Source organism: Nakaseomyces bracarensis (genome assembly GCF_045282275.1).
Source record: "Nakaseomyces bracarensis strain CBM3 chromosome Unknown Scaff11_0, whole genome shotgun sequence".
Taxonomy (NCBI): Eukaryota; Fungi; Ascomycota; class Saccharomycetes; order Saccharomycetales; family Saccharomycetaceae; genus Nakaseomyces; species Nakaseomyces bracarensis.
Window position 1 is genome coordinate 326,515 of NW_027263957.1, and position 17,721 is coordinate 344,235.

Here is a 17,721-nt window from a genome sequence, read left to right on the forward strand (position 1 = left end):
TTTGCTTCTTCTCTTAAAGCTCAAAAGAAAGTTGTTGGCGTCGCGACTCCTCTCCCATCCGCTCACCCCCCCCCTCTTTTTTTTTTTCTAAAATAAAAATTCCCGGCCCAACGCTCATGCTCATAATCCGGGTAACCACATATACCGTCTCCAACGATTCTACATCAGGTGAAGAAACGTATATATGTAGATAACACATGATATACGTATACTACGATAAAATATAATAATGCTATACGGTAATACATGTGACTACAACCGGGTAATTAATAATCAATTAACGATCTTGTGGGGCTCTCTCTCTCTATTATGGTTTTATTTTTTTGTTTTTTGGTTTTTGGGCTTTTAGATGTTATGTTAAAAAAAAAAGTAGTGCTGTCTTTGGGAAGGGGAAACACAGCTATATCATTAAACATACAATAATAGTAATAAAAAAAGAGTTGAGCTACTTCACAGAATAACATCACTAACAAATAACAATTACAATAATGCTTTATGAATTGGTGGCCATGGTGCGGATCCTGCAACCGAAGCATAACATGCAACAAGAGGCCAAGGAATTGGCTACTACGATAGGCAGGATGATTATAGAGAATCGTGGGGTGGTACGGAAGATCATGCCGATGGGGAAGTCTATGTTGCCTAGAGTTGTTACTAAGGACCAAGAGCGTCATTTTCAAGGGTATCAGTTCATGATGTTGTTTGATTCTTCTATTCCTGTGCAGTCACAGATTCTTCGGACGTTGAAGAAGGATCCTCGTGTGATAAGGTCTTCTATTATCAAGGTTAATATGGATAAAGAACTAACTGCATTGAGTTCTCTAGAGAAGAGTCAAGGTCTATGAAAATAAATAACTTCATTTTTTTTTTTTTATCAAATTACACACTTGTACATAATAAAAGCACATACAATCATCAATAATAATATTAAAAATTAGAATACTAAATAGTAAATAATTATCCTAACATAACTATTACATTCAACGATAAAAAAAAGTAGGAAAATATTTTGAGAAGATCAAAACGACTATTAAATTTTTAAAAATCAAAAATAAATACCGAATAATAGCGGGTATTAATGTTCGGTCTAGGTATTATTTTTTATTGAAGATAAAGAAGTAAAAGAGAAGTAAAAAGTTAAAACATCATAAGAAAAAAAGGTTGTAATATGCATAAGGATTTATGTATTTCTTTGTAAGTATAGTTTTTTTTTTTTTAAAACTGGGATGTTGAAATTATTTCATAAAGTTCATTTGAATTAACAATTAAAAATTGACAACTAAGTAAGAAAGAAAAATATTAAAATATTAAGGTAAAAAAATTTCTTTTCAAGATTAGACTTGTTTCCGGGATACAGGTGGTTCAGATAAATCAGGATTTGATAAATTGCCCAGAGATGTATTTGAAGTAGCCGATGATCTTGAAAGAGATTCCGATCTATCAAAAATTGAGGTTGGTGTGGATATGTTGCTACCTACTGCATGTACTTGGTCCATATCCATTTCGTAGTCACTGATTGCATTGCTGTTACTTCTTGAGCTGACACTCATTTCTTCTTCGTATGTTCTTAGTGGAATGTTCTCGATAAACATCTCGTTGTCAGCAGCCAGTGGATCAGATGTTTTAAAATCGTACTTGGAAACACTTGGGTAGGCCCATCTAGTCAAGTAAGAAGTATTCACTACCGGTAAGTGGTAGTATTTGGTATACTGGAAAATGACATATGACAAGACAGAGCCTGCCATCAAGTCCACAAAGTAATGGTGAGTCAAGTACATAGTGGACCACCACAACCAGCAAACATAGAAGATAAACAATGGTCTTAGGAATGGGAAGCAGTACGAGAAGAAGAGTGCTTCCATTGTAGCGCAACCAGAGTGCAAGGATGGGAAAGCACCAAAGATGACTGAGGAGTTAGTAAACCCCTTAGTGTAGACGTCAATGTGTAACAACTTATCTATCCTTCCCAGACCACCAGGGGACCCCTTCATGGTATAGTTAGCCTTGTCTAGCCCGTATAAGATCTTGTACCAAGGTGGTGCTGCAGGGAACAGTATCTGAATCATGACACCTAACAGGTTCATGTAGCCGAAAGCGAAGGCATAGCCCTGTAAGATAGTTGGAGGACCAAATAGGAACAAAATTGCTGCCACGACGAAAGGAGCGCCGAAATGGAACACACCGTACGGGATCCAAGCGAAAATGTCCAGCACTGGATGAGTAGTGGTGGCCAGGATATCACTTAGGTTATCACCGTATAACACTGTTTCTATAGCCGGCAGTGTTTTCACGGTGATCGGAGGTCTGATGTCCGCCTTCAAATAAGAGGAGGTAAAATATAGGGCTAACCAAGTCAGGATTGGCAGAGCGTTGAAGAAAAATTGCGATGTAATTGGAGTTAAGAATAATAGCACTAAGAAAGAATAAAAAAGCAGTTTGAGAGCGAGATGGGCTGGGTTCATCACCAGCACGAATAACCACACAGAACCCATGAATGTATAATGACACACCTCTTTGTAATTAAGCTGTTGAGGATTAGCTCTATAGAACCTATATTGAGATTTCAGATACCGAACATTGACCATAGGATTAAAACTATACTCTAAATCCGTAGCACTCGTATTGGCAGGTTGGTCCTTTAAAAACCAGTTCCTAATAGAAACCAGTCGTGACATTTAGTTATATGTTATTCTTGTTAATAATTTCGTTGTATTCTTTATTTTGTATTGTTTATTTTGGCTTTGTATTTGTAAAAAAAAGCTAATGATTTTATAAGTTAAACATTTATAACATTTTCATTAAAAACCCTTTAATTGTTTTGTTTATTAAAAATTTCTCTCTCGAACAAAATTTTTTTCTTTCAACAAGGGCCTAACTTCGGGATGGGTTTGTTTTTGTTTTTGTTTTTGTTTTTTTTCTTTCTTTTTTATTGTAGATGTCCCAAATAAAAGGCTGAGTACAGAAAGATACGTAGAGCAGGAGAACAATGGGAGAGGAATACTTTTCTTTTTTAAGAGAGAGAGAAGAAGAGAGAGAGAGTGACAGAGAAAGGTAGGGGGAAGAATAGGAAGAAGATGAAGATCCGCGATGAGTTATTATTAAAAAAAATAAAGAAGAAGAAGAAGAAGAAGAAGAAGAGGGACTACGATATTTTTAATGGAGAGATATGGGATTTCTATTAAAAGCCCGTGGTAGTGGGGGGGGATAGTATAGGAGTTTGGGAATGAAGTGAGGGGCAAGATGCTCGATGACAGAAGACGTAGACGAAGAAGACGTAGAAGAAGAAGACGTAGAAGAAGACGTAGAAGAAGAAAAATAAAAGAGGGCTTAAACGGTTCCGTGGGGGGAAGGGCGGGAAGAACAGTAACAGTAACGGTAACGGTAATCGGTAAACGGTGAACCGGGAAAAGTTTGGGAAGGGGGGAAGGGGATGAGAAAATAGAATACGGAACCCAAAAAAGAAACAAAATCAAGGAGTTTTTTCTATATAGAACTATAGCATATTGTAGCAATATAGCATATTGTGGCAATATAGCATGTTGTGGGAACCCCTTAAAAAATAACTTTCCTTATCCTAAAAGAGGTAAACCCTGAACATGTGACACATGCAAAAAAATAGTTACTTCATCATCACATGATTTACGTAATATAAGATAATTCCCTTTCTCAATAAACCTATTAAGAAAATGTAAACCATAATCATAAATGAGCAAATCAATTCAATAGTAAATATTTATATGATACTGCAATTGTTGAAGATTAGAGAAAGATAGATAGAGAGAGAGAGAGAGAAATAAAAATGTCTATGCAGAGGAAGTCTAGTAGGGCTACGAAGGGTAGGAATAATTATTTGGAGGAGCTCAGGAAACAAGAGGAAGAAGAGTATCAGCGGAGTCTTGAGAAGGCTGAGGAGAAAGAAAAGGGCAAGAGGCATAAGAAAGAGGTTGTGAAGGAGGTTGTGCATTGTTCTGTTTGCAAGACTACGGATAGCAATTATGATGAAGAGACGGATCCATATGGTGAGATGATACAGTGTGATGAGTGTGATACGTGGCAACATATCAATTGTATGCTACAGCATTACGAAATCCAGGTGCCTAAGAAGCTGGCGAAATCTCAGAATATAGATGAGTTGACCAAACTACTACTGGATGGCAATGGCAAGTATATATGTGATAGGTGCAAATATAAGGCACAAGTGAGAGAGGAACGAAAGGCGTTTCGTGAACAGATCAAAAGGGAACAAGAACTTAGATTAAAAGAAGAAGAAGAAGCAGAAGCAGAAACAGAAGAACAAACGAACGAACCCCTGGACGATGATAACGATGAAGAGTTTATAATACCTGAAGATACTGGTAATGTCTTAGATGATGATTTTATCGTTGATGACGATAAGTCTGTGAAGCCCAAGGGTATAAAGAAACGGAAGACTAGTACACCAACCGCTACAACAACCACAGCCAAGAAACCGAAAAAGAAAGATTTAAAGAAGCAGGAAGTAACTCCACCTCCGAAACCTGTTGATCCGTACCTCAAAATCAGAAATAATGCAAGAAACATGGTCTGTAACTTATTCAAAAACTATATTATCCCAGATACTATAAAGCAGAACGTTTACACTCTGCCGGAAAACACCACTTTCGATGACATCGCGGAATCATTCTCAACAAAATTAGAGGATTGTCTTTTTGAGCACTGTAAGAGGAATAGCAACTACAAGACACTAGTACCTATTTATTCTGAGAAAGTCCGGGTTTTATTCAGTAATTTGAAGGACAGCAAAAACTTGGAACTGAAGAAAGGTGTAATTAACAGTACCTTGCCACTCGAAGACTTAGTAGCTATGTCTGCTACTGAGTTAGCTAATCCTGATTTGCAGAGTTTTAAGCAGAAGATAGATTCCCAGAAAATAGATAGCCTTATCATTCCAAACCAGATTAATCCGAATGAAGACGAATCAAACTCCATCGATGAGCATCATACTCAATACGATTTCTCAAATAAAACTTTTCAGAAAACAAATGATGAGGACCCTAACGGATCGTCAAGCAAAGAAAATTCACTTGAGCTTAAAGAAGAAACCAATTCTGAAAGCAGTATATCAGCAGCCACTAACGACATCGATAGTAATGGGGATATACTCAATGTCAAATTCAAGTTTGATTATTCAGAAGTCGATATGAAGGTTGTTGGCTCTCTTCAGTTCCTGGGTTCTACATTTCTTGATGAAACCAAGTGTAAGAAAACTTCTCTTAACGCTGTAGGTGACGGAAATTTTGTATATGAGGGTAGATTGCACTCAAAGATTGCAACTGATTATATCAATGAGATCAAAACCACTCGTGCCATACTCCTTTATAAGATATTGCCTCCATCGTCACAATCTGATAAATACAATCAATTAGTTGAATTTATGAACGATCTGGATCGCGTTTTAGGTTTACAAACTAAAAGAATTTATGAAAAGAACGTTTATTTAACTACTTCGACTGAAAAGATACCGCCTTGCATCGATATCTTAAACAAAGACGACGATGTCCCGGAACTAAATATCGATTTCTCACGATTCAAAGATGACGAAAAATACCTGTATCTATTAATAGTAGTCAAACCAGAGCTACTATAATGTAACCTTAATGATTGTTCGCACGAAAGCTTCACTTAACTTGTTAAATAACAAGTCTAGTTCATATTTTTGTGCAACATAAAACTATATAACAATATATGTAACCTTATAAAAATGAAGAACCCATCTTTATCCATCGTTTCTTTTCTTTTAGTCTATACATGTCACCAACATATTTTTCAATAGTTTTCAATTAAGGGGCTTTGACTATGGTAACTAATTTCTTTTCCGCAGCTTCATAATTTTTATTTACCACGTCCATGAAATTTTCAGTTACCATTCCTTTACTAGCAAACATTTCCGATGTCTGACTGGTCACTTCCCTTTAAACAATTGCGATGAAGGTGTCAATGGATCAACTTATTAGAAAAAAAACATTTGGAAAGATAATGAGTTCTGAATAAAATGAAAAAAAGCATGTAGTTTGTAATAATGATATTTTTGTTTGATTTTAAAAATTATTGAATAGAATACAAAATATTAGAAGGTGTTTTGTGGTCTGGTTGTATCGTTTCGAACTTTAATTTTTAGGAAATGCTTATTGATATGTAATTTATCCTCTTCCTAAAGTTTAAGCCTTAGCAATAGCCTTCTTGACAGTGTATCTCTTTTGCTTCTTCAAAACCATAACTTGGAATCTTTCGAAGTCGGACAAAGCCAAACGTCTCTCACGTTGAGCGATCTTCTTAGCCCAAGAAGAAGCAGCCCACTTGTCAGTGACTTGAGCGGCAGCCCACTTCTTAGCAACAATGGAAGTTCTAGCACCTCTTGGCAAAGCGAAGGTGAATGGAGTTAGGACGACGTGACCCAAGTTGAAAGCTTGTCTTGGGACACCAGTTTCTGGACCGTCGATCAAAACCTTCTTTTGGTCAATGATTTCAACGATGGCGGCCAACTTACCGGCAGATTGACCCTTCTTGATCAAAACTACACGACCAACCTCGACTAATCTCCAGTTAGAGTTCTTGACAGTAGAATTGGAAGACATCTCGCTCGTTTATATTGTTGCTGTGCTTAACTATTCCTTCGATTTAAAGGCTACAGTGCAAATAACTAACTTGTTAGTTAAATACCAACTTCAACATATAATAGCTATTTCTCTCTAAACTTTCCATTAGCATGTCATGACAAGTGTGTACAGAGTAAACTGGTGCAAACCAAACCATACCGAGGATGAAAAATTTTGGAAGTCGAAGGAAAAGTTCGAAAAGGTGGCCGCTCTGCGGTCGTCCTCAGAGAACAACACAGTACTGCATACCGCGACACGAGTCCGTCTCTCCCATGAACTTCCTCCCGTCTAACATTGGCCCCACCGGCACCACAACGTCCAGTTCCAGTCTGGCAGGACCACCCTAGTTGCTACTTTCATGGGGGTTAGAAGGAGAGTTAGGAGGGGCAGGTCTTCCTAGTTGGGGGGTTTTGGAGTCCCCCCTGCCGAACCTATGTCCTCCGAACCTAACCTATCTTGCAAGCAATGCTTACGTCTTCCTGGATTCTATCGCGGCCCTGTCCAACTAGTTGAGAGATAAGAAAACGTAGTGGACTCTCTGCTGCAGGAAGACTCCAGCACGAAAAGCAAAACAAACAAACAATCTTACAACGCGCAGGGAAGGAGTCGCTCTTAGTTCATTTTTTTTGTGAAAACCAATTTACTGGGTGTAAGGTTGAAAAAATAGCAGGTCAGAAAAATGAAGGAGGGGTTACTCGATTGAAATGTACGGATGTGAAAACAGTCACAAAATATAATATTGAATATTTTTCTATCCCTATTCAGAAGATGTGTTGTAGCCTTGACGTAAAACCAAATTCTGATGTTAATTAACTGTGAAGAGGACTTTTTGATATTTTTATTTCATTTAGATTTTACAGCTATGTTCTAGTAAACTATATAAGAGGCAAGAGATTCATGGGTTTATCGTTTTATTACCTATAACATGTATTGTACAGAAATTCAAAGCTGATGTAGCCATGAGATCAGGAATCCAAGGGACTTATAGCTATATCCATGTAGGTTTTCAGAAGAAAACAGCTTGTGATATACTAAGATCCTTTTTTTACTCTCCTATGGTCAAAATTTTTTTTTTTAGTTTTTACTTGTATCTTTGTTTTTTCCTTGCGAAGTATTTTAATGATGATATAATTTGCGATTGAGAACTGGTAGTCCGGAACATGCCTAGTTCCAACACTTAGGGCTATTTAGTAACATGCGAACAACTTTTTATTCTGAATCTCTTTAAAAATAAAACAAAGATACCTGTTGTAGAATCTACTGTATAAATAAAAATAGATAAAAAGAATTAGTCGTAGATCACGTTATTTCTTTGGACGAAAGTAACATTCGCTTAGAAGAGACTGACACGTCTTTTTTACTTTTCTATTGTTTTTGGTTGGCGAGTGTTCTCCGGATAGCATCAAAATCTTAACATAGATAAAACAAATATAAGTAAAGAAAATAACTGATGAAGTAAGGGTTTAGTGTATAACAAGAATATATACGATCAATATCACTTTATTGCCTATTTAACAAGCTTGGAATAGTAATTTTACATCAATAATGTCGAGATATTCACAAGTTGAAGGGGATAACGATAGGAAACTTGAATCGCTGGCGAACAAGTTATCCACATTTCGCAACATCAATCAAGATATTGGAAACCAAGCACAACTAGATAGCTCAGTAATAGATAATATTTCAGAAACTTTTTCTAGTTTATACAATGATCTGAAGAATAGTTCTTCCAGACTAACACGTTCGATGTCCATGGGTTCCGGTGTTTGGAGAATGGTATTCATCGCATTGGCTATATTCTTCATTGTATACACTTTGTACAAGGTTTTTTAAAATACATGGAAAGCATATTATTGTTTATTAATACTTTTAACATCATTATGCCCCCCCTATCCAGCAATTATTCCTTCACACCCCAACCCCCTACTAACCCGCATCCTCAATCATGTATGATAAATTTTTTATAAATCTTGTATAGAGTGTTACATACAGCAAATATGATAGAAAAACAAACTAGACAAAACCCCTTATTCTCCCTTTATGGTACACGATGTTTATGACCATTTATAGAAATCGAGGGCAAATGATCTGCCTCTGTGCTAGCATCATAATACTAAAAGGATGAAATGGCCATAGGAAAAAAAAACCCTACTTTATTATTAGTTCCAAAAAAAAAAGAAAGAAATTCGCAAAACTGTATAATGAACCGGAACAACTGGTGCATCTTCGGTCAAATACTGGTTTAATTTTATCATTGTTTTACCAGCATTCAAATATTTTCAATGGAAAAAATATTGGAGGGGCAGAGAAACCTCGCAGAAACGCCAATTTTTTCCGATCTCTCGAGGAACAATGGGAATGGGGAACAATGGGAAAGTTGTTCCGTGGGATCTCGAAGAAAATGTCCTAGTAAACTTTCAGTTTTTGGATAACAATGGGAACCAGATGAGGCAGGAGGAAAATATTATAAATTTGAAATTGGAAGGACATGAAAAAGTTTTTTTCTTTTTGTTTTTATTTTTGGCGTTATTTCTTTCTTTCTTTTTTTCATCTAATACTTAAGAAATTGTCTATACTATCTCTACTGTACTATCTTGAAAACAATAGTATAATATAATGGACCAGGAGAGACAGCAAGGAGAATAGGATAAACAACAACAAAAAAAAAAAAATTGCTCTATTGTCTGATTTTTATTTTTTTTTATTTTAAATTACCATATATATTTAAGTTATATAAAATTTTTATCGAGTTTAACAAAACTACTATCAATTGTGCTTAGTATACAGCAACAATATTATTGTTGTATTAATACTCATCTACAACATAACTATAAAATTGATATTACTAGTAGATAAAAAAAAAAAACTAGCCAAATAAGTTTTCATTTTCATTTCTAATGCTTAAGGTTGAAGTTAGACAAAGACCTAGACGTGCTTCCTCTGTTGGTAAAATAGACCTTGGAGACACTGTTCCTGGTTTGGGAACTATGCATGAATCGAGATCTTCTAAAGTTGCCGCCAAACAACGCCACGAAAGGCTAACTACACAGAATGATATGAACTCTATTACTAAGATATATCTAAAAGCAAGAGATTACAATTACCATCATACCTGGTTCGTACCGTTGGGTATTATGATTGCAACATACACCGCTTACTTTGCGTCAATAGGGATTGATTCTATTCATAACTTCTTGCGTATGTTCGTGGCTATATCATACCAACAACCGGATAATCCAGGATACTATGGTAAAGGTATCAAAGACTTGGCGTTCATTTCCTACCACATGATCTTCTTCACATTTCTACGTGAATTCTTGATGGATGTAGTTATTAGAAGAATAACTGAGTGGTTGAACATAAAATCCAAGCATAAGGTCAAAAGAATGATGGAACAGATGTTTTCTATTTTTTATTATGGATTTTCCAGTCCATTTGGTTTCTATGTTATGTACCATTCGGATTTGTGGTATTTCCGTACGGATACAATGTATAACACATACCCAGATATTACTATTCCAGCCTTGTTTAAAACATTTTATTTGATACAGGCTTCATTCTGGACTCAACAAGCATTCGTTTTGGTTCTACAACTGGAAAAGCCAAGAAAAGATCATAAGGAACTATGTTTCCATCATGTTGTTACTTTACTTTTGATTTGGTCATCGTATGTCTTCCACTTTACGAAGATGGGGTTGGCAGTTTATATTACAATGGATGTGTCTGATTTCTTTTTGTCTCTGTCTAAAACTTTGAACTATATCGATTCTCCGCTAACTGAAGTTACCTTTGGTTCTTTTGTGTTTGTGTGGATCTATATGCGTCACTACATAAATGGTAAGATTTTGTGGTCTGTGCTTACCCAATTCAGAACTGAAGGTCCTTTCCTTTTAAATTTCGCAACACAACAATACAAGTGCTGGATTTCGTTGCCTATCGTATTCACTCTGATCTCTGCTCTCCATACCGTTAACCTATATTGGTTGTTCCTAATTCTGAAAATTCTATACAGAATTGTATGGCAAGGTATTACAGAGGATGTCAGAAGTGATGACGAAGATTCAGATTCCAACAGTGATGACAGCAAGAAAGAAAACTAGAATGATTATTGCACCATGATAATATAGTATCATAATTAGTGTTACTGCTTCTCTGAAAGACAATTCTAAAGTAAAGAATCCGGCCAAACAAATAATATTCGTCAACAATAGAAGAAAAAAAAAGAGTCAATGAATATTTAAATTCATTTGAAACATTTTTTCCCTCTTTATAGATAATTTCAAATATAGAATTTAGGTAATTTTTTTTTATACATGTATCAAAAACAAATAACAAAAAGGTATTATTTTATCCCGATATACAATGAAAACAAAAATATGCCTTCAAAACCATTAATTTAAAAATGGCATGCCCTTAAATTTTCTGTTTTCTTAAATATTAATTAATATACATAATGATCTAAAATAATTTAGAAGAAATGAAACAATGCAATCGAGCTTTTATATAAAGTTGGTCTTGCCCTCATTTTGATTCTATTGTTCAACATTTTTTTTTCTATGAATTTTCTATTAAGATGGAGAGCTTTTAATCAGTTTTCTTCAGCGTTAATCTTTAGCTCTTCAACTGTGGAGGTTTCATTGTCGTAGTAAGCATTGATCTTAACCTTGAATTGAGCCAAAGCGACACCGAATTGTTTTAGAATCAAAGCTTGACGAACATCAATCTTTTGACCCTCCGTACAGACTAGATATGGTTCATCAAGTGTGATCTTACCAGCCTTAATCTTAGTTGGCATCTCAAACTTGTTTCTCATGGTTGGCTCTAAAGAGTGAACCATTGGAACATCTTCCTCAGTTGGAATTTGACCACCACGAGAATACACAATACCAGCAGGCACTTCAAAGGTAATTGGTGCTCTAGAGTTAGGTCTAGAGTAATCCAGTCTCGAGTATGCTTCAAAGTATTCCTTAACAGTCTCCAAAGATTCATCTGTGAATAAAAGACCAATGACACCTGAACAGTACTTGACAATTTTACTCAAGTTCTCTTTGTACTCAGACTCTCTTGTGTTACCTAGGGCCTTCTCCAAGACCTTACGCTTACCCATCAACAATTTAGAACCGGTCCATGCCTCTCTGATCTCCTGAAGAACTGGTGTCCTCACATCATCCAATTGTAACACGAATAGATAACGATGGGTATCAAGAGCTTCCCGCACCTCATCAAAGATTCTTTCCTTGTTTTCTCTACCCTTCTTATCCGTTTGGGCCAATGTCACCAACTTAGAACGTTTTGATCTAGGCATTTTTCGTTATAGTGTTTTTATAATAGGTCTTTTACTTTGATCTAAGCCAGCATATAAGTAAAGTAAAATAAAATAAATACTTAATATATGCTCATCGCATTAAACATATATGCATCGGCATAGAGCTCATCGCAAAAATAAAAAAAAAAAATTTAGATGAGCTCTAGAAAATTTTTTCAGGCATAGCGTACGTAGATCACATGACGTACATAGATCACATGATCGGGTTCAGTCACATGATCTATTCCCGCTTATCAGTATAATGGTACTGATAAGGTCCCCCTTTTAAAAATCGTCTTTCAGGTTTATAAGAGGTTATTACATATTATATATTAGGTACTACTTCAAATTCTTTTCAGTAAGCATGCCAAGGGTATATCATTATAAGATTACTAGTCTTTCTTGTAACCCTTTTTTTTTTTTTTAATTTATTTTAATTTTAACTATGAAAAGTAGAGTAGATTTGGGGCTAGTCGTTGTGTCCCAACCCGGTAAAATAAAGGAACTACGAAAGGGTATCTAAATCAAGTCTCGTCTAGGTTGTATATAATACATCATTGCCTTTTTTCTTTTCTTTCTTCTTTTCTTGCTTTTAATAAAATCACTATAATCTTACGTTATTGTGGCGATATCCGTTGTCCGAAAACCCATCCCAGAGCTCTCTCTGTATTTTCTTTCTATATTTAAGAAAACCTAAAGTGGGAGTGTGGTGTGAGACACCTCCATTTCTTTATTCACACGCATTTATCATAGGCTATTCTAAATATTTTTGACGTAGTTATTCTAAAACTCTTTTCTTATAAATTAGAATAGTGTAACTTGGAATTGAGGAATTAACAGGATATAACATTATTAACAAATGGAGTCTGATTATAGCAACACGGATTACGATATGGATAACTCGGATCATATGGAGGAGGAAGTACAGTACGTTTATCCCGATGGAGAAGAAAGTAATAGTGATGACGATGGGTATTATGATGATGATGAAGACGATGTAATTGCTAATATTGGCGATGATGAGGTGAGAGATAACGATGATGCAGATGAAGATGAGGCTGAAGATGAGGATGAGGATGAGGAAGATCACTTCGCTAATCATATGGATATGTTTCCACTAGGTACTGGTGTTGGTAGTATGCGTGTGGCGCCCAATCCAGGGGCAATAAACTTACAAGATCTATTGGGTAGTCTGGCACAAGCTCAAAGTCGTCACCATTTTCGCGGTGTTAATGGTAATGTTAATGGTAATAGTAATGATAACGGCAGTAATACACCACCTCCAGGGTCATTTAACGATTTTATCAGTATGTTCAGCAACAGAATGGCTAGAGAAGGCGGATCTGGTGTTCGTAACACAAGGATGAATAAATTGGTAGATAATATAGCCAATGCTAGTGACGACACCTATATTGCCATGGAGAGTTTGAGGGAAGTTTCTGAAAACCTACTAATGACCAACCAGTTTCTACTTGATAAAATAATCCCCATAGATAGACTTTTAACTGCAGTTATTGATATTCTAAAGAATCCAGTTCTGGCACCAGAATTAGAGTTACAGTTGCAGGCATGCAGATGCATATACAATTTGTTTGAGGTGAACGTGGAAAGTATATCAAATGCTGTGGATGCTGATATTATTCCAATTTTACAGGAGAAAATCATGGAAATAGATTTTATTGATTTGGCTGAACAGGTTTTAGAGACCCTAGAATATATCTCAAGAATCCACAATGTTGACATATTACGTAATGGCAAACTCAATGTATACCTGCAATTTTTTGATTTCTTCACAGTACACGCCCAAAGAAAAGCCATGCATATCGTCACCAATGCTTGTACTCGAGTAAAACAATACGATTACGATTATATTCTAGAGGTTTTCCCTTCTATGGCTGAAATATTTACCAACACTACTGATTCTAACATCATAAGTAGAACACTGGGTGCATTCACTGGAATTTGCCAAGGAATAAAGAACACTTCCGAGCTTGATTCATTATTTTCTCCCAAATTATTTGATAGAGTACTGCAGATACTAGCAAATGTAGATACAGACCTAGAAGATAAATTAATGGCTGTAGACATTTTAGCCTGCTTGGTTATGTATAGCGATAATTTGTTATCGCACTTCCTTTCAAGAGACGATCCTATCGGAGAAATAGTAAATTGTTTACAAAATCATGGAAAAAATCCTAGTTCTGCTTTGAACGAAACCTTGATGTTTGTACCAAAAAGACTGCTACTAGGTATTACAAAATTCATCACAGTACTGCTACCTTACGAAGATAATCAAATTCTCTCCATTCAACGAGGTTTTGATAAAACCGAGATTGCAAACACCAATTCCACAGATTTTGCGAAGGTGTTTGTTGGCGTTACCCCTGTTCTAGTAGAATTGTACAGTAACACCACAGACTACCAAATGAGACTTTATATCCTAATTTGCTTAGCAAGAATAGTTTCGCATGTCACTGAGCAAAGTCTCTTTGTTGTCAAAAAGCATATAATTCCGCTACTAGCGGTAGTTATTTCACATTTTGAAGGTGATGATATTCTATCCGACAAGGATGAATCTACTACTGATCAGTCAAATAAAGATAATACTGTACTTTATGCAGCTACATTCTCAATTTTTAATACTTTGAAGAATAGGTTTAGCAACTCTATAAGTGATTCTTTTAGGAAAGAAGGTATAGTAATGATGATTGATTCAATAACCAAAAACTTACCTCTAACCATGGAAGATATTGCTGACAAGGAACTAATATTTTCTGCTGAAGATGTTATTGATGGTGAAGATAGTGATTCTGAGAATATGAGTGATTCTTTGGATGATACAGTGCCTGATTTTGTCAAACCCTATCCAATACATTTCACAATAATCAAAGAACAAACTAATAGCTTACTGCAAGAATATATTAAGATAGCTTTAGTTAACATCCAAAATTACTGTGGCACAATCCAAGAACTGACTGTTAAGGAAGACAACGAACTCAATACCATTATATCACAACTACAAGAAAGTGATACTGACAGTATGACACCCGAAGAAAGTTGGAGTATATGGGAATCACTGCATGATGTTATTTTTGGAAATAACAGTGAAATATCAGGATTTGAACTAATTTCTACCGGTTTAGCGAAAGAAATAGCTGATTTTCTATCGAGGACTATTACAGCAGAGAGTGTATTAAAGCAGTCATTTGAGAAAGTTTTTGCTGATGATGCCGTTAAATTGGTAGAACTATTACAAAATACCCTTAATAGAGTAGAGAGCTTTCCAATTATAGATTGTGGTTTATACGGAAATGAAGGCGGCATACAATCCTTAACTAAACTAATTAGACTGGATTTAATTATTGATGAGGATAACGATGAAATTGTCATACCAGAAAATCTCAAGAAAACTCAAATCCAAATTCATTCTATCGCAACTTTTACCAATTTAAAAGACTTTATGAAACAAAGATTGATGAAGATTCAGTTTATCGATAATATGTTTCCTAGATTTGGTCAGTCTACCCCAGCCACTGAGGGAATAAATGAATCCTCAACGAAGGAGCTATTCAAACTCGAGAATTACAAGTTTTCTTACGAGGATACAGAAATTGATATGAAAGAAACTATAATAGGAGCTATCTTCAATATTTACCAAAAGAAAAAAAAGCCAATGAAAGAAATCTGGACACAGCCGCAAGTAATCCATATCAAATTATCGAAAAACAGTGAACAGATCGAAGAAATAGAAGAAACACGGAACTCAGGACAGTTATGTCAGGATAAATCTTCTGAAAAATCAGACTTGATTCAAGATAACCAATCTGCTCTTCATATTCTTTCAATTTTAAGATTCCTAAGCAAGTGTTCTATTAAGAGGGAGCTCTTTATAAATACCAAATTGAGCTCTAAGCTATCTAGGCAGTTAGATGAGGCACTAGTTGTTATCAGTGTAAGGCTTCCGGAATGGGCCTCGCTGTTAACGACAGAATACCCATTTTTGTTTCCCTTAGAGACAAGGATATTTGCTCTACATATCATGTCTTTCAGTATGAATAGACTAATACAACTTTGGAAATCAAGGATTGACGGCAATAAAGCAATTTCTGCTCATGAAACTTTGCAACATCATGGTAGAGTACCAAGACACAAATTAAGAATTTCCAGAAAAGATTTGTTTCCAACCGGGCTAAAAGTTCTGGATAAGTTTGGCGGCGACTCAGCCGTAATGGAATACGCATACATCGAAGAAGTAGGGACTGGTTTGGGTCCTACTCTCGAGTTTTATGCAACTATGTCAAAAGAATTTGCAAAGAAGTCATTGAAAATGTGGCACTCAACTTCTGTGGCAGAAAAGGTAACGAATACTAACGAGATAGACGAGATTGACAATTATGTTACAACTCTATTGTATCCTGCGCCTATGGTTTACCAGGATTCAGAGAAGGCAAAAATACTGGATCTATTTAAACAATTAGGTGTTTTAGTCGCTCGCTCACTATATGATAATAGAATTTTAGATTTCCGCTTCAATTCTATCTTCTTCACGTTATTGCACAATCTTGTTCGCAAGGTGTATAACGATGCACTCTCAACAGAACCAGTACACGTCTATAACCTGTTATCCATGCTAGAGGAGATAGACAACCAATTAGCAAAGTCCTTGAAGTACATCTATGATAACCGAGAAAATAAAAGTATGATTGAACAGCTATCCGTTTCTTATACACTACCGGGATATAATCTGGAGTTGATAGATGGTGGTAAGAATAAATTTTTGGATGATGCTACATCAGTTGAGAAATACATCTCTTTAGTACTGGACATGTTTTTAGGTTCCGGAGTAACAGAACAGCTAGAAAAATTCATCGAAGGATTCAGCAGAGTATTTCCATACAGAAACTTACTTTTGTTCCAGCCAGGGGAACTTTGTGATTTGTTCGGACGTGTACAAGAGGATTGGTCTCCACAAACGCTCTACAGCTATTTAATAGCAGATCACGGCTACACAATGGATTCCTCACCTGTGAAGGACCTAATATCAATAATGACCGAATTCGACGAACAAGAGAAACGTGTATTCCTACAGTTTTTAACTGGATCACCAAAACTTCCACTTGGTGGATTCAAAGCCCTCAAACCTAAATTTACCGTGGTCCTAAAACATGCCGAAGACGGTCTACACCCAGATGATTACCTTCCAAGTGTTATGACCTGTGCAAATTACCTAAAGCTACCTAAATACTCCAGCAAAGAGATAATGGTAAAGAAAATAATGCAAGCAATGCAAGAAGGTGCTGGCTCTTTCTTATTGTCCTAGGATTTCAAAAAGAAAAAAAAAGAGCTCTTAGGTTTTTTCTTTTTTTTATTTTTTATTTTTCTTCATCGTTCCTAATTTTCATATACCTATTTATTATAAATAATTCTCAATATGTTACCAGTTGTCCCTTTTTTTTTTTCCCTACTTATATAACCCAACATAGTTAATTCTTTCCGTTTGCTTTTCTTTTTTAACCATTATCTATTTAGAACTGAAGCTACGAATACCTGAATGCTAAAAATATCTGAATCAATTAGATGTCTGCTTTATCATTTGCCAACAAGAATTAGCTAATTTAAAAATTCCTCTCTTTTCATTGAGTTTATCAATTTCAGTTTAAATATTTGTCTTTATCACCTTAACACGAAATCACAGAATCAAGCGCACAAAAAAAACCAAGACACGTCATCAGGCGCCCAATCTTTTTCCATTTTTTGGGCAATTTGTGATTTACCCATTAG

General features: G+C 35.7%; 8 protein-coding genes across 8 annotated transcripts; 5 read left to right on the forward strand and 3 right to left on the reverse strand.

Moving 5' to 3' along the window:
* Nucleotides 1-488: 488 nt before the first annotated feature.
* Nucleotides 489-845, forward strand: MRP17 (mitochondrial 37S ribosomal protein bS6m; the record flags this gene model as incomplete). Its single annotated transcript, XM_071053332.1, has 1 exon — nucleotides 489-845. The coding sequence occupies one exon, from the start codon at nucleotides 489-491 to the stop codon at nucleotides 843-845; it is 357 nt and encodes a 118-aa protein (XP_070910740.1).
* A 489-nt stretch (nucleotides 846-1,334) lies between these two features.
* Nucleotides 1,335-2,675, reverse strand: RNJ42_03169 (phosphatase PAP2 family protein; the record flags this gene model as incomplete). The annotated part of the gene is made up of 1 exon (XM_071053333.1): nucleotides 1,335-2,675. The coding sequence occupies one exon, from the start codon at nucleotides 2,673-2,675 to the stop codon at nucleotides 1,335-1,337; it is 1,341 nt and encodes a 446-aa protein (XP_070910741.1).
* Nucleotides 2,676-3,799: 1,124 nt separating this feature from the next.
* On the forward strand, nucleotides 3,800-5,626 carry BYE1 (Bye1p; the record flags this gene model as incomplete). The annotated part of the gene is made up of 1 exon (XM_071053334.1): nucleotides 3,800-5,626. One exon carries the CDS (start codon nucleotides 3,800-3,802, stop codon nucleotides 5,624-5,626), a length of 1,827 nt encoding a protein of 608 aa, XP_070910742.1.
* Nucleotides 5,627-6,197: 571 nt separating this feature from the next.
* Nucleotides 6,198-6,614, reverse strand: RPL14A (60S ribosomal protein eL14; the record flags this gene model as incomplete). The annotated part of the gene is made up of 1 exon (XM_071053335.1): nucleotides 6,198-6,614. The coding sequence occupies one exon, from the start codon at nucleotides 6,612-6,614 to the stop codon at nucleotides 6,198-6,200; it is 417 nt and encodes a 138-aa protein (XP_070910743.1).
* A 1,566-nt stretch (nucleotides 6,615-8,180) lies between these two features.
* On the forward strand, nucleotides 8,181-8,468 carry SFT1 (Sft1p; the record flags this gene model as incomplete). Its single annotated transcript, XM_071053336.1, has 1 exon — nucleotides 8,181-8,468. One exon carries the CDS (start codon nucleotides 8,181-8,183, stop codon nucleotides 8,466-8,468), a length of 288 nt encoding a protein of 95 aa, XP_070910744.1.
* Nucleotides 8,469-9,532: 1,064 nt separating this feature from the next.
* On the forward strand, nucleotides 9,533-10,735 carry LAC1 (sphingosine N-acyltransferase LAC1; the record flags this gene model as incomplete). The annotated part of the gene is made up of 1 exon (XM_071053337.1): nucleotides 9,533-10,735. One exon carries the CDS (start codon nucleotides 9,533-9,535, stop codon nucleotides 10,733-10,735), a length of 1,203 nt encoding a protein of 400 aa, XP_070910745.1.
* A 488-nt stretch (nucleotides 10,736-11,223) lies between these two features.
* Nucleotides 11,224-11,940, reverse strand: MRT4 (ribosome assembly factor MRT4; the record flags this gene model as incomplete). The annotated part of the gene is made up of 1 exon (XM_071053338.1): nucleotides 11,224-11,940. The coding sequence occupies one exon, from the start codon at nucleotides 11,938-11,940 to the stop codon at nucleotides 11,224-11,226; it is 717 nt and encodes a 238-aa protein (XP_070910746.1).
* Nucleotides 11,941-12,799: 859 nt separating this feature from the next.
* Nucleotides 12,800-17,260, forward strand: UFD4 (putative ubiquitin-protein ligase UFD4; the record flags this gene model as incomplete). Its single annotated transcript, XM_071053339.1, has 1 exon — nucleotides 12,800-17,260. The coding sequence occupies one exon, from the start codon at nucleotides 12,800-12,802 to the stop codon at nucleotides 17,258-17,260; it is 4,461 nt and encodes a 1,486-aa protein (XP_070910747.1).
* Nucleotides 17,261-17,721: the final 461 nt, after the last annotated feature.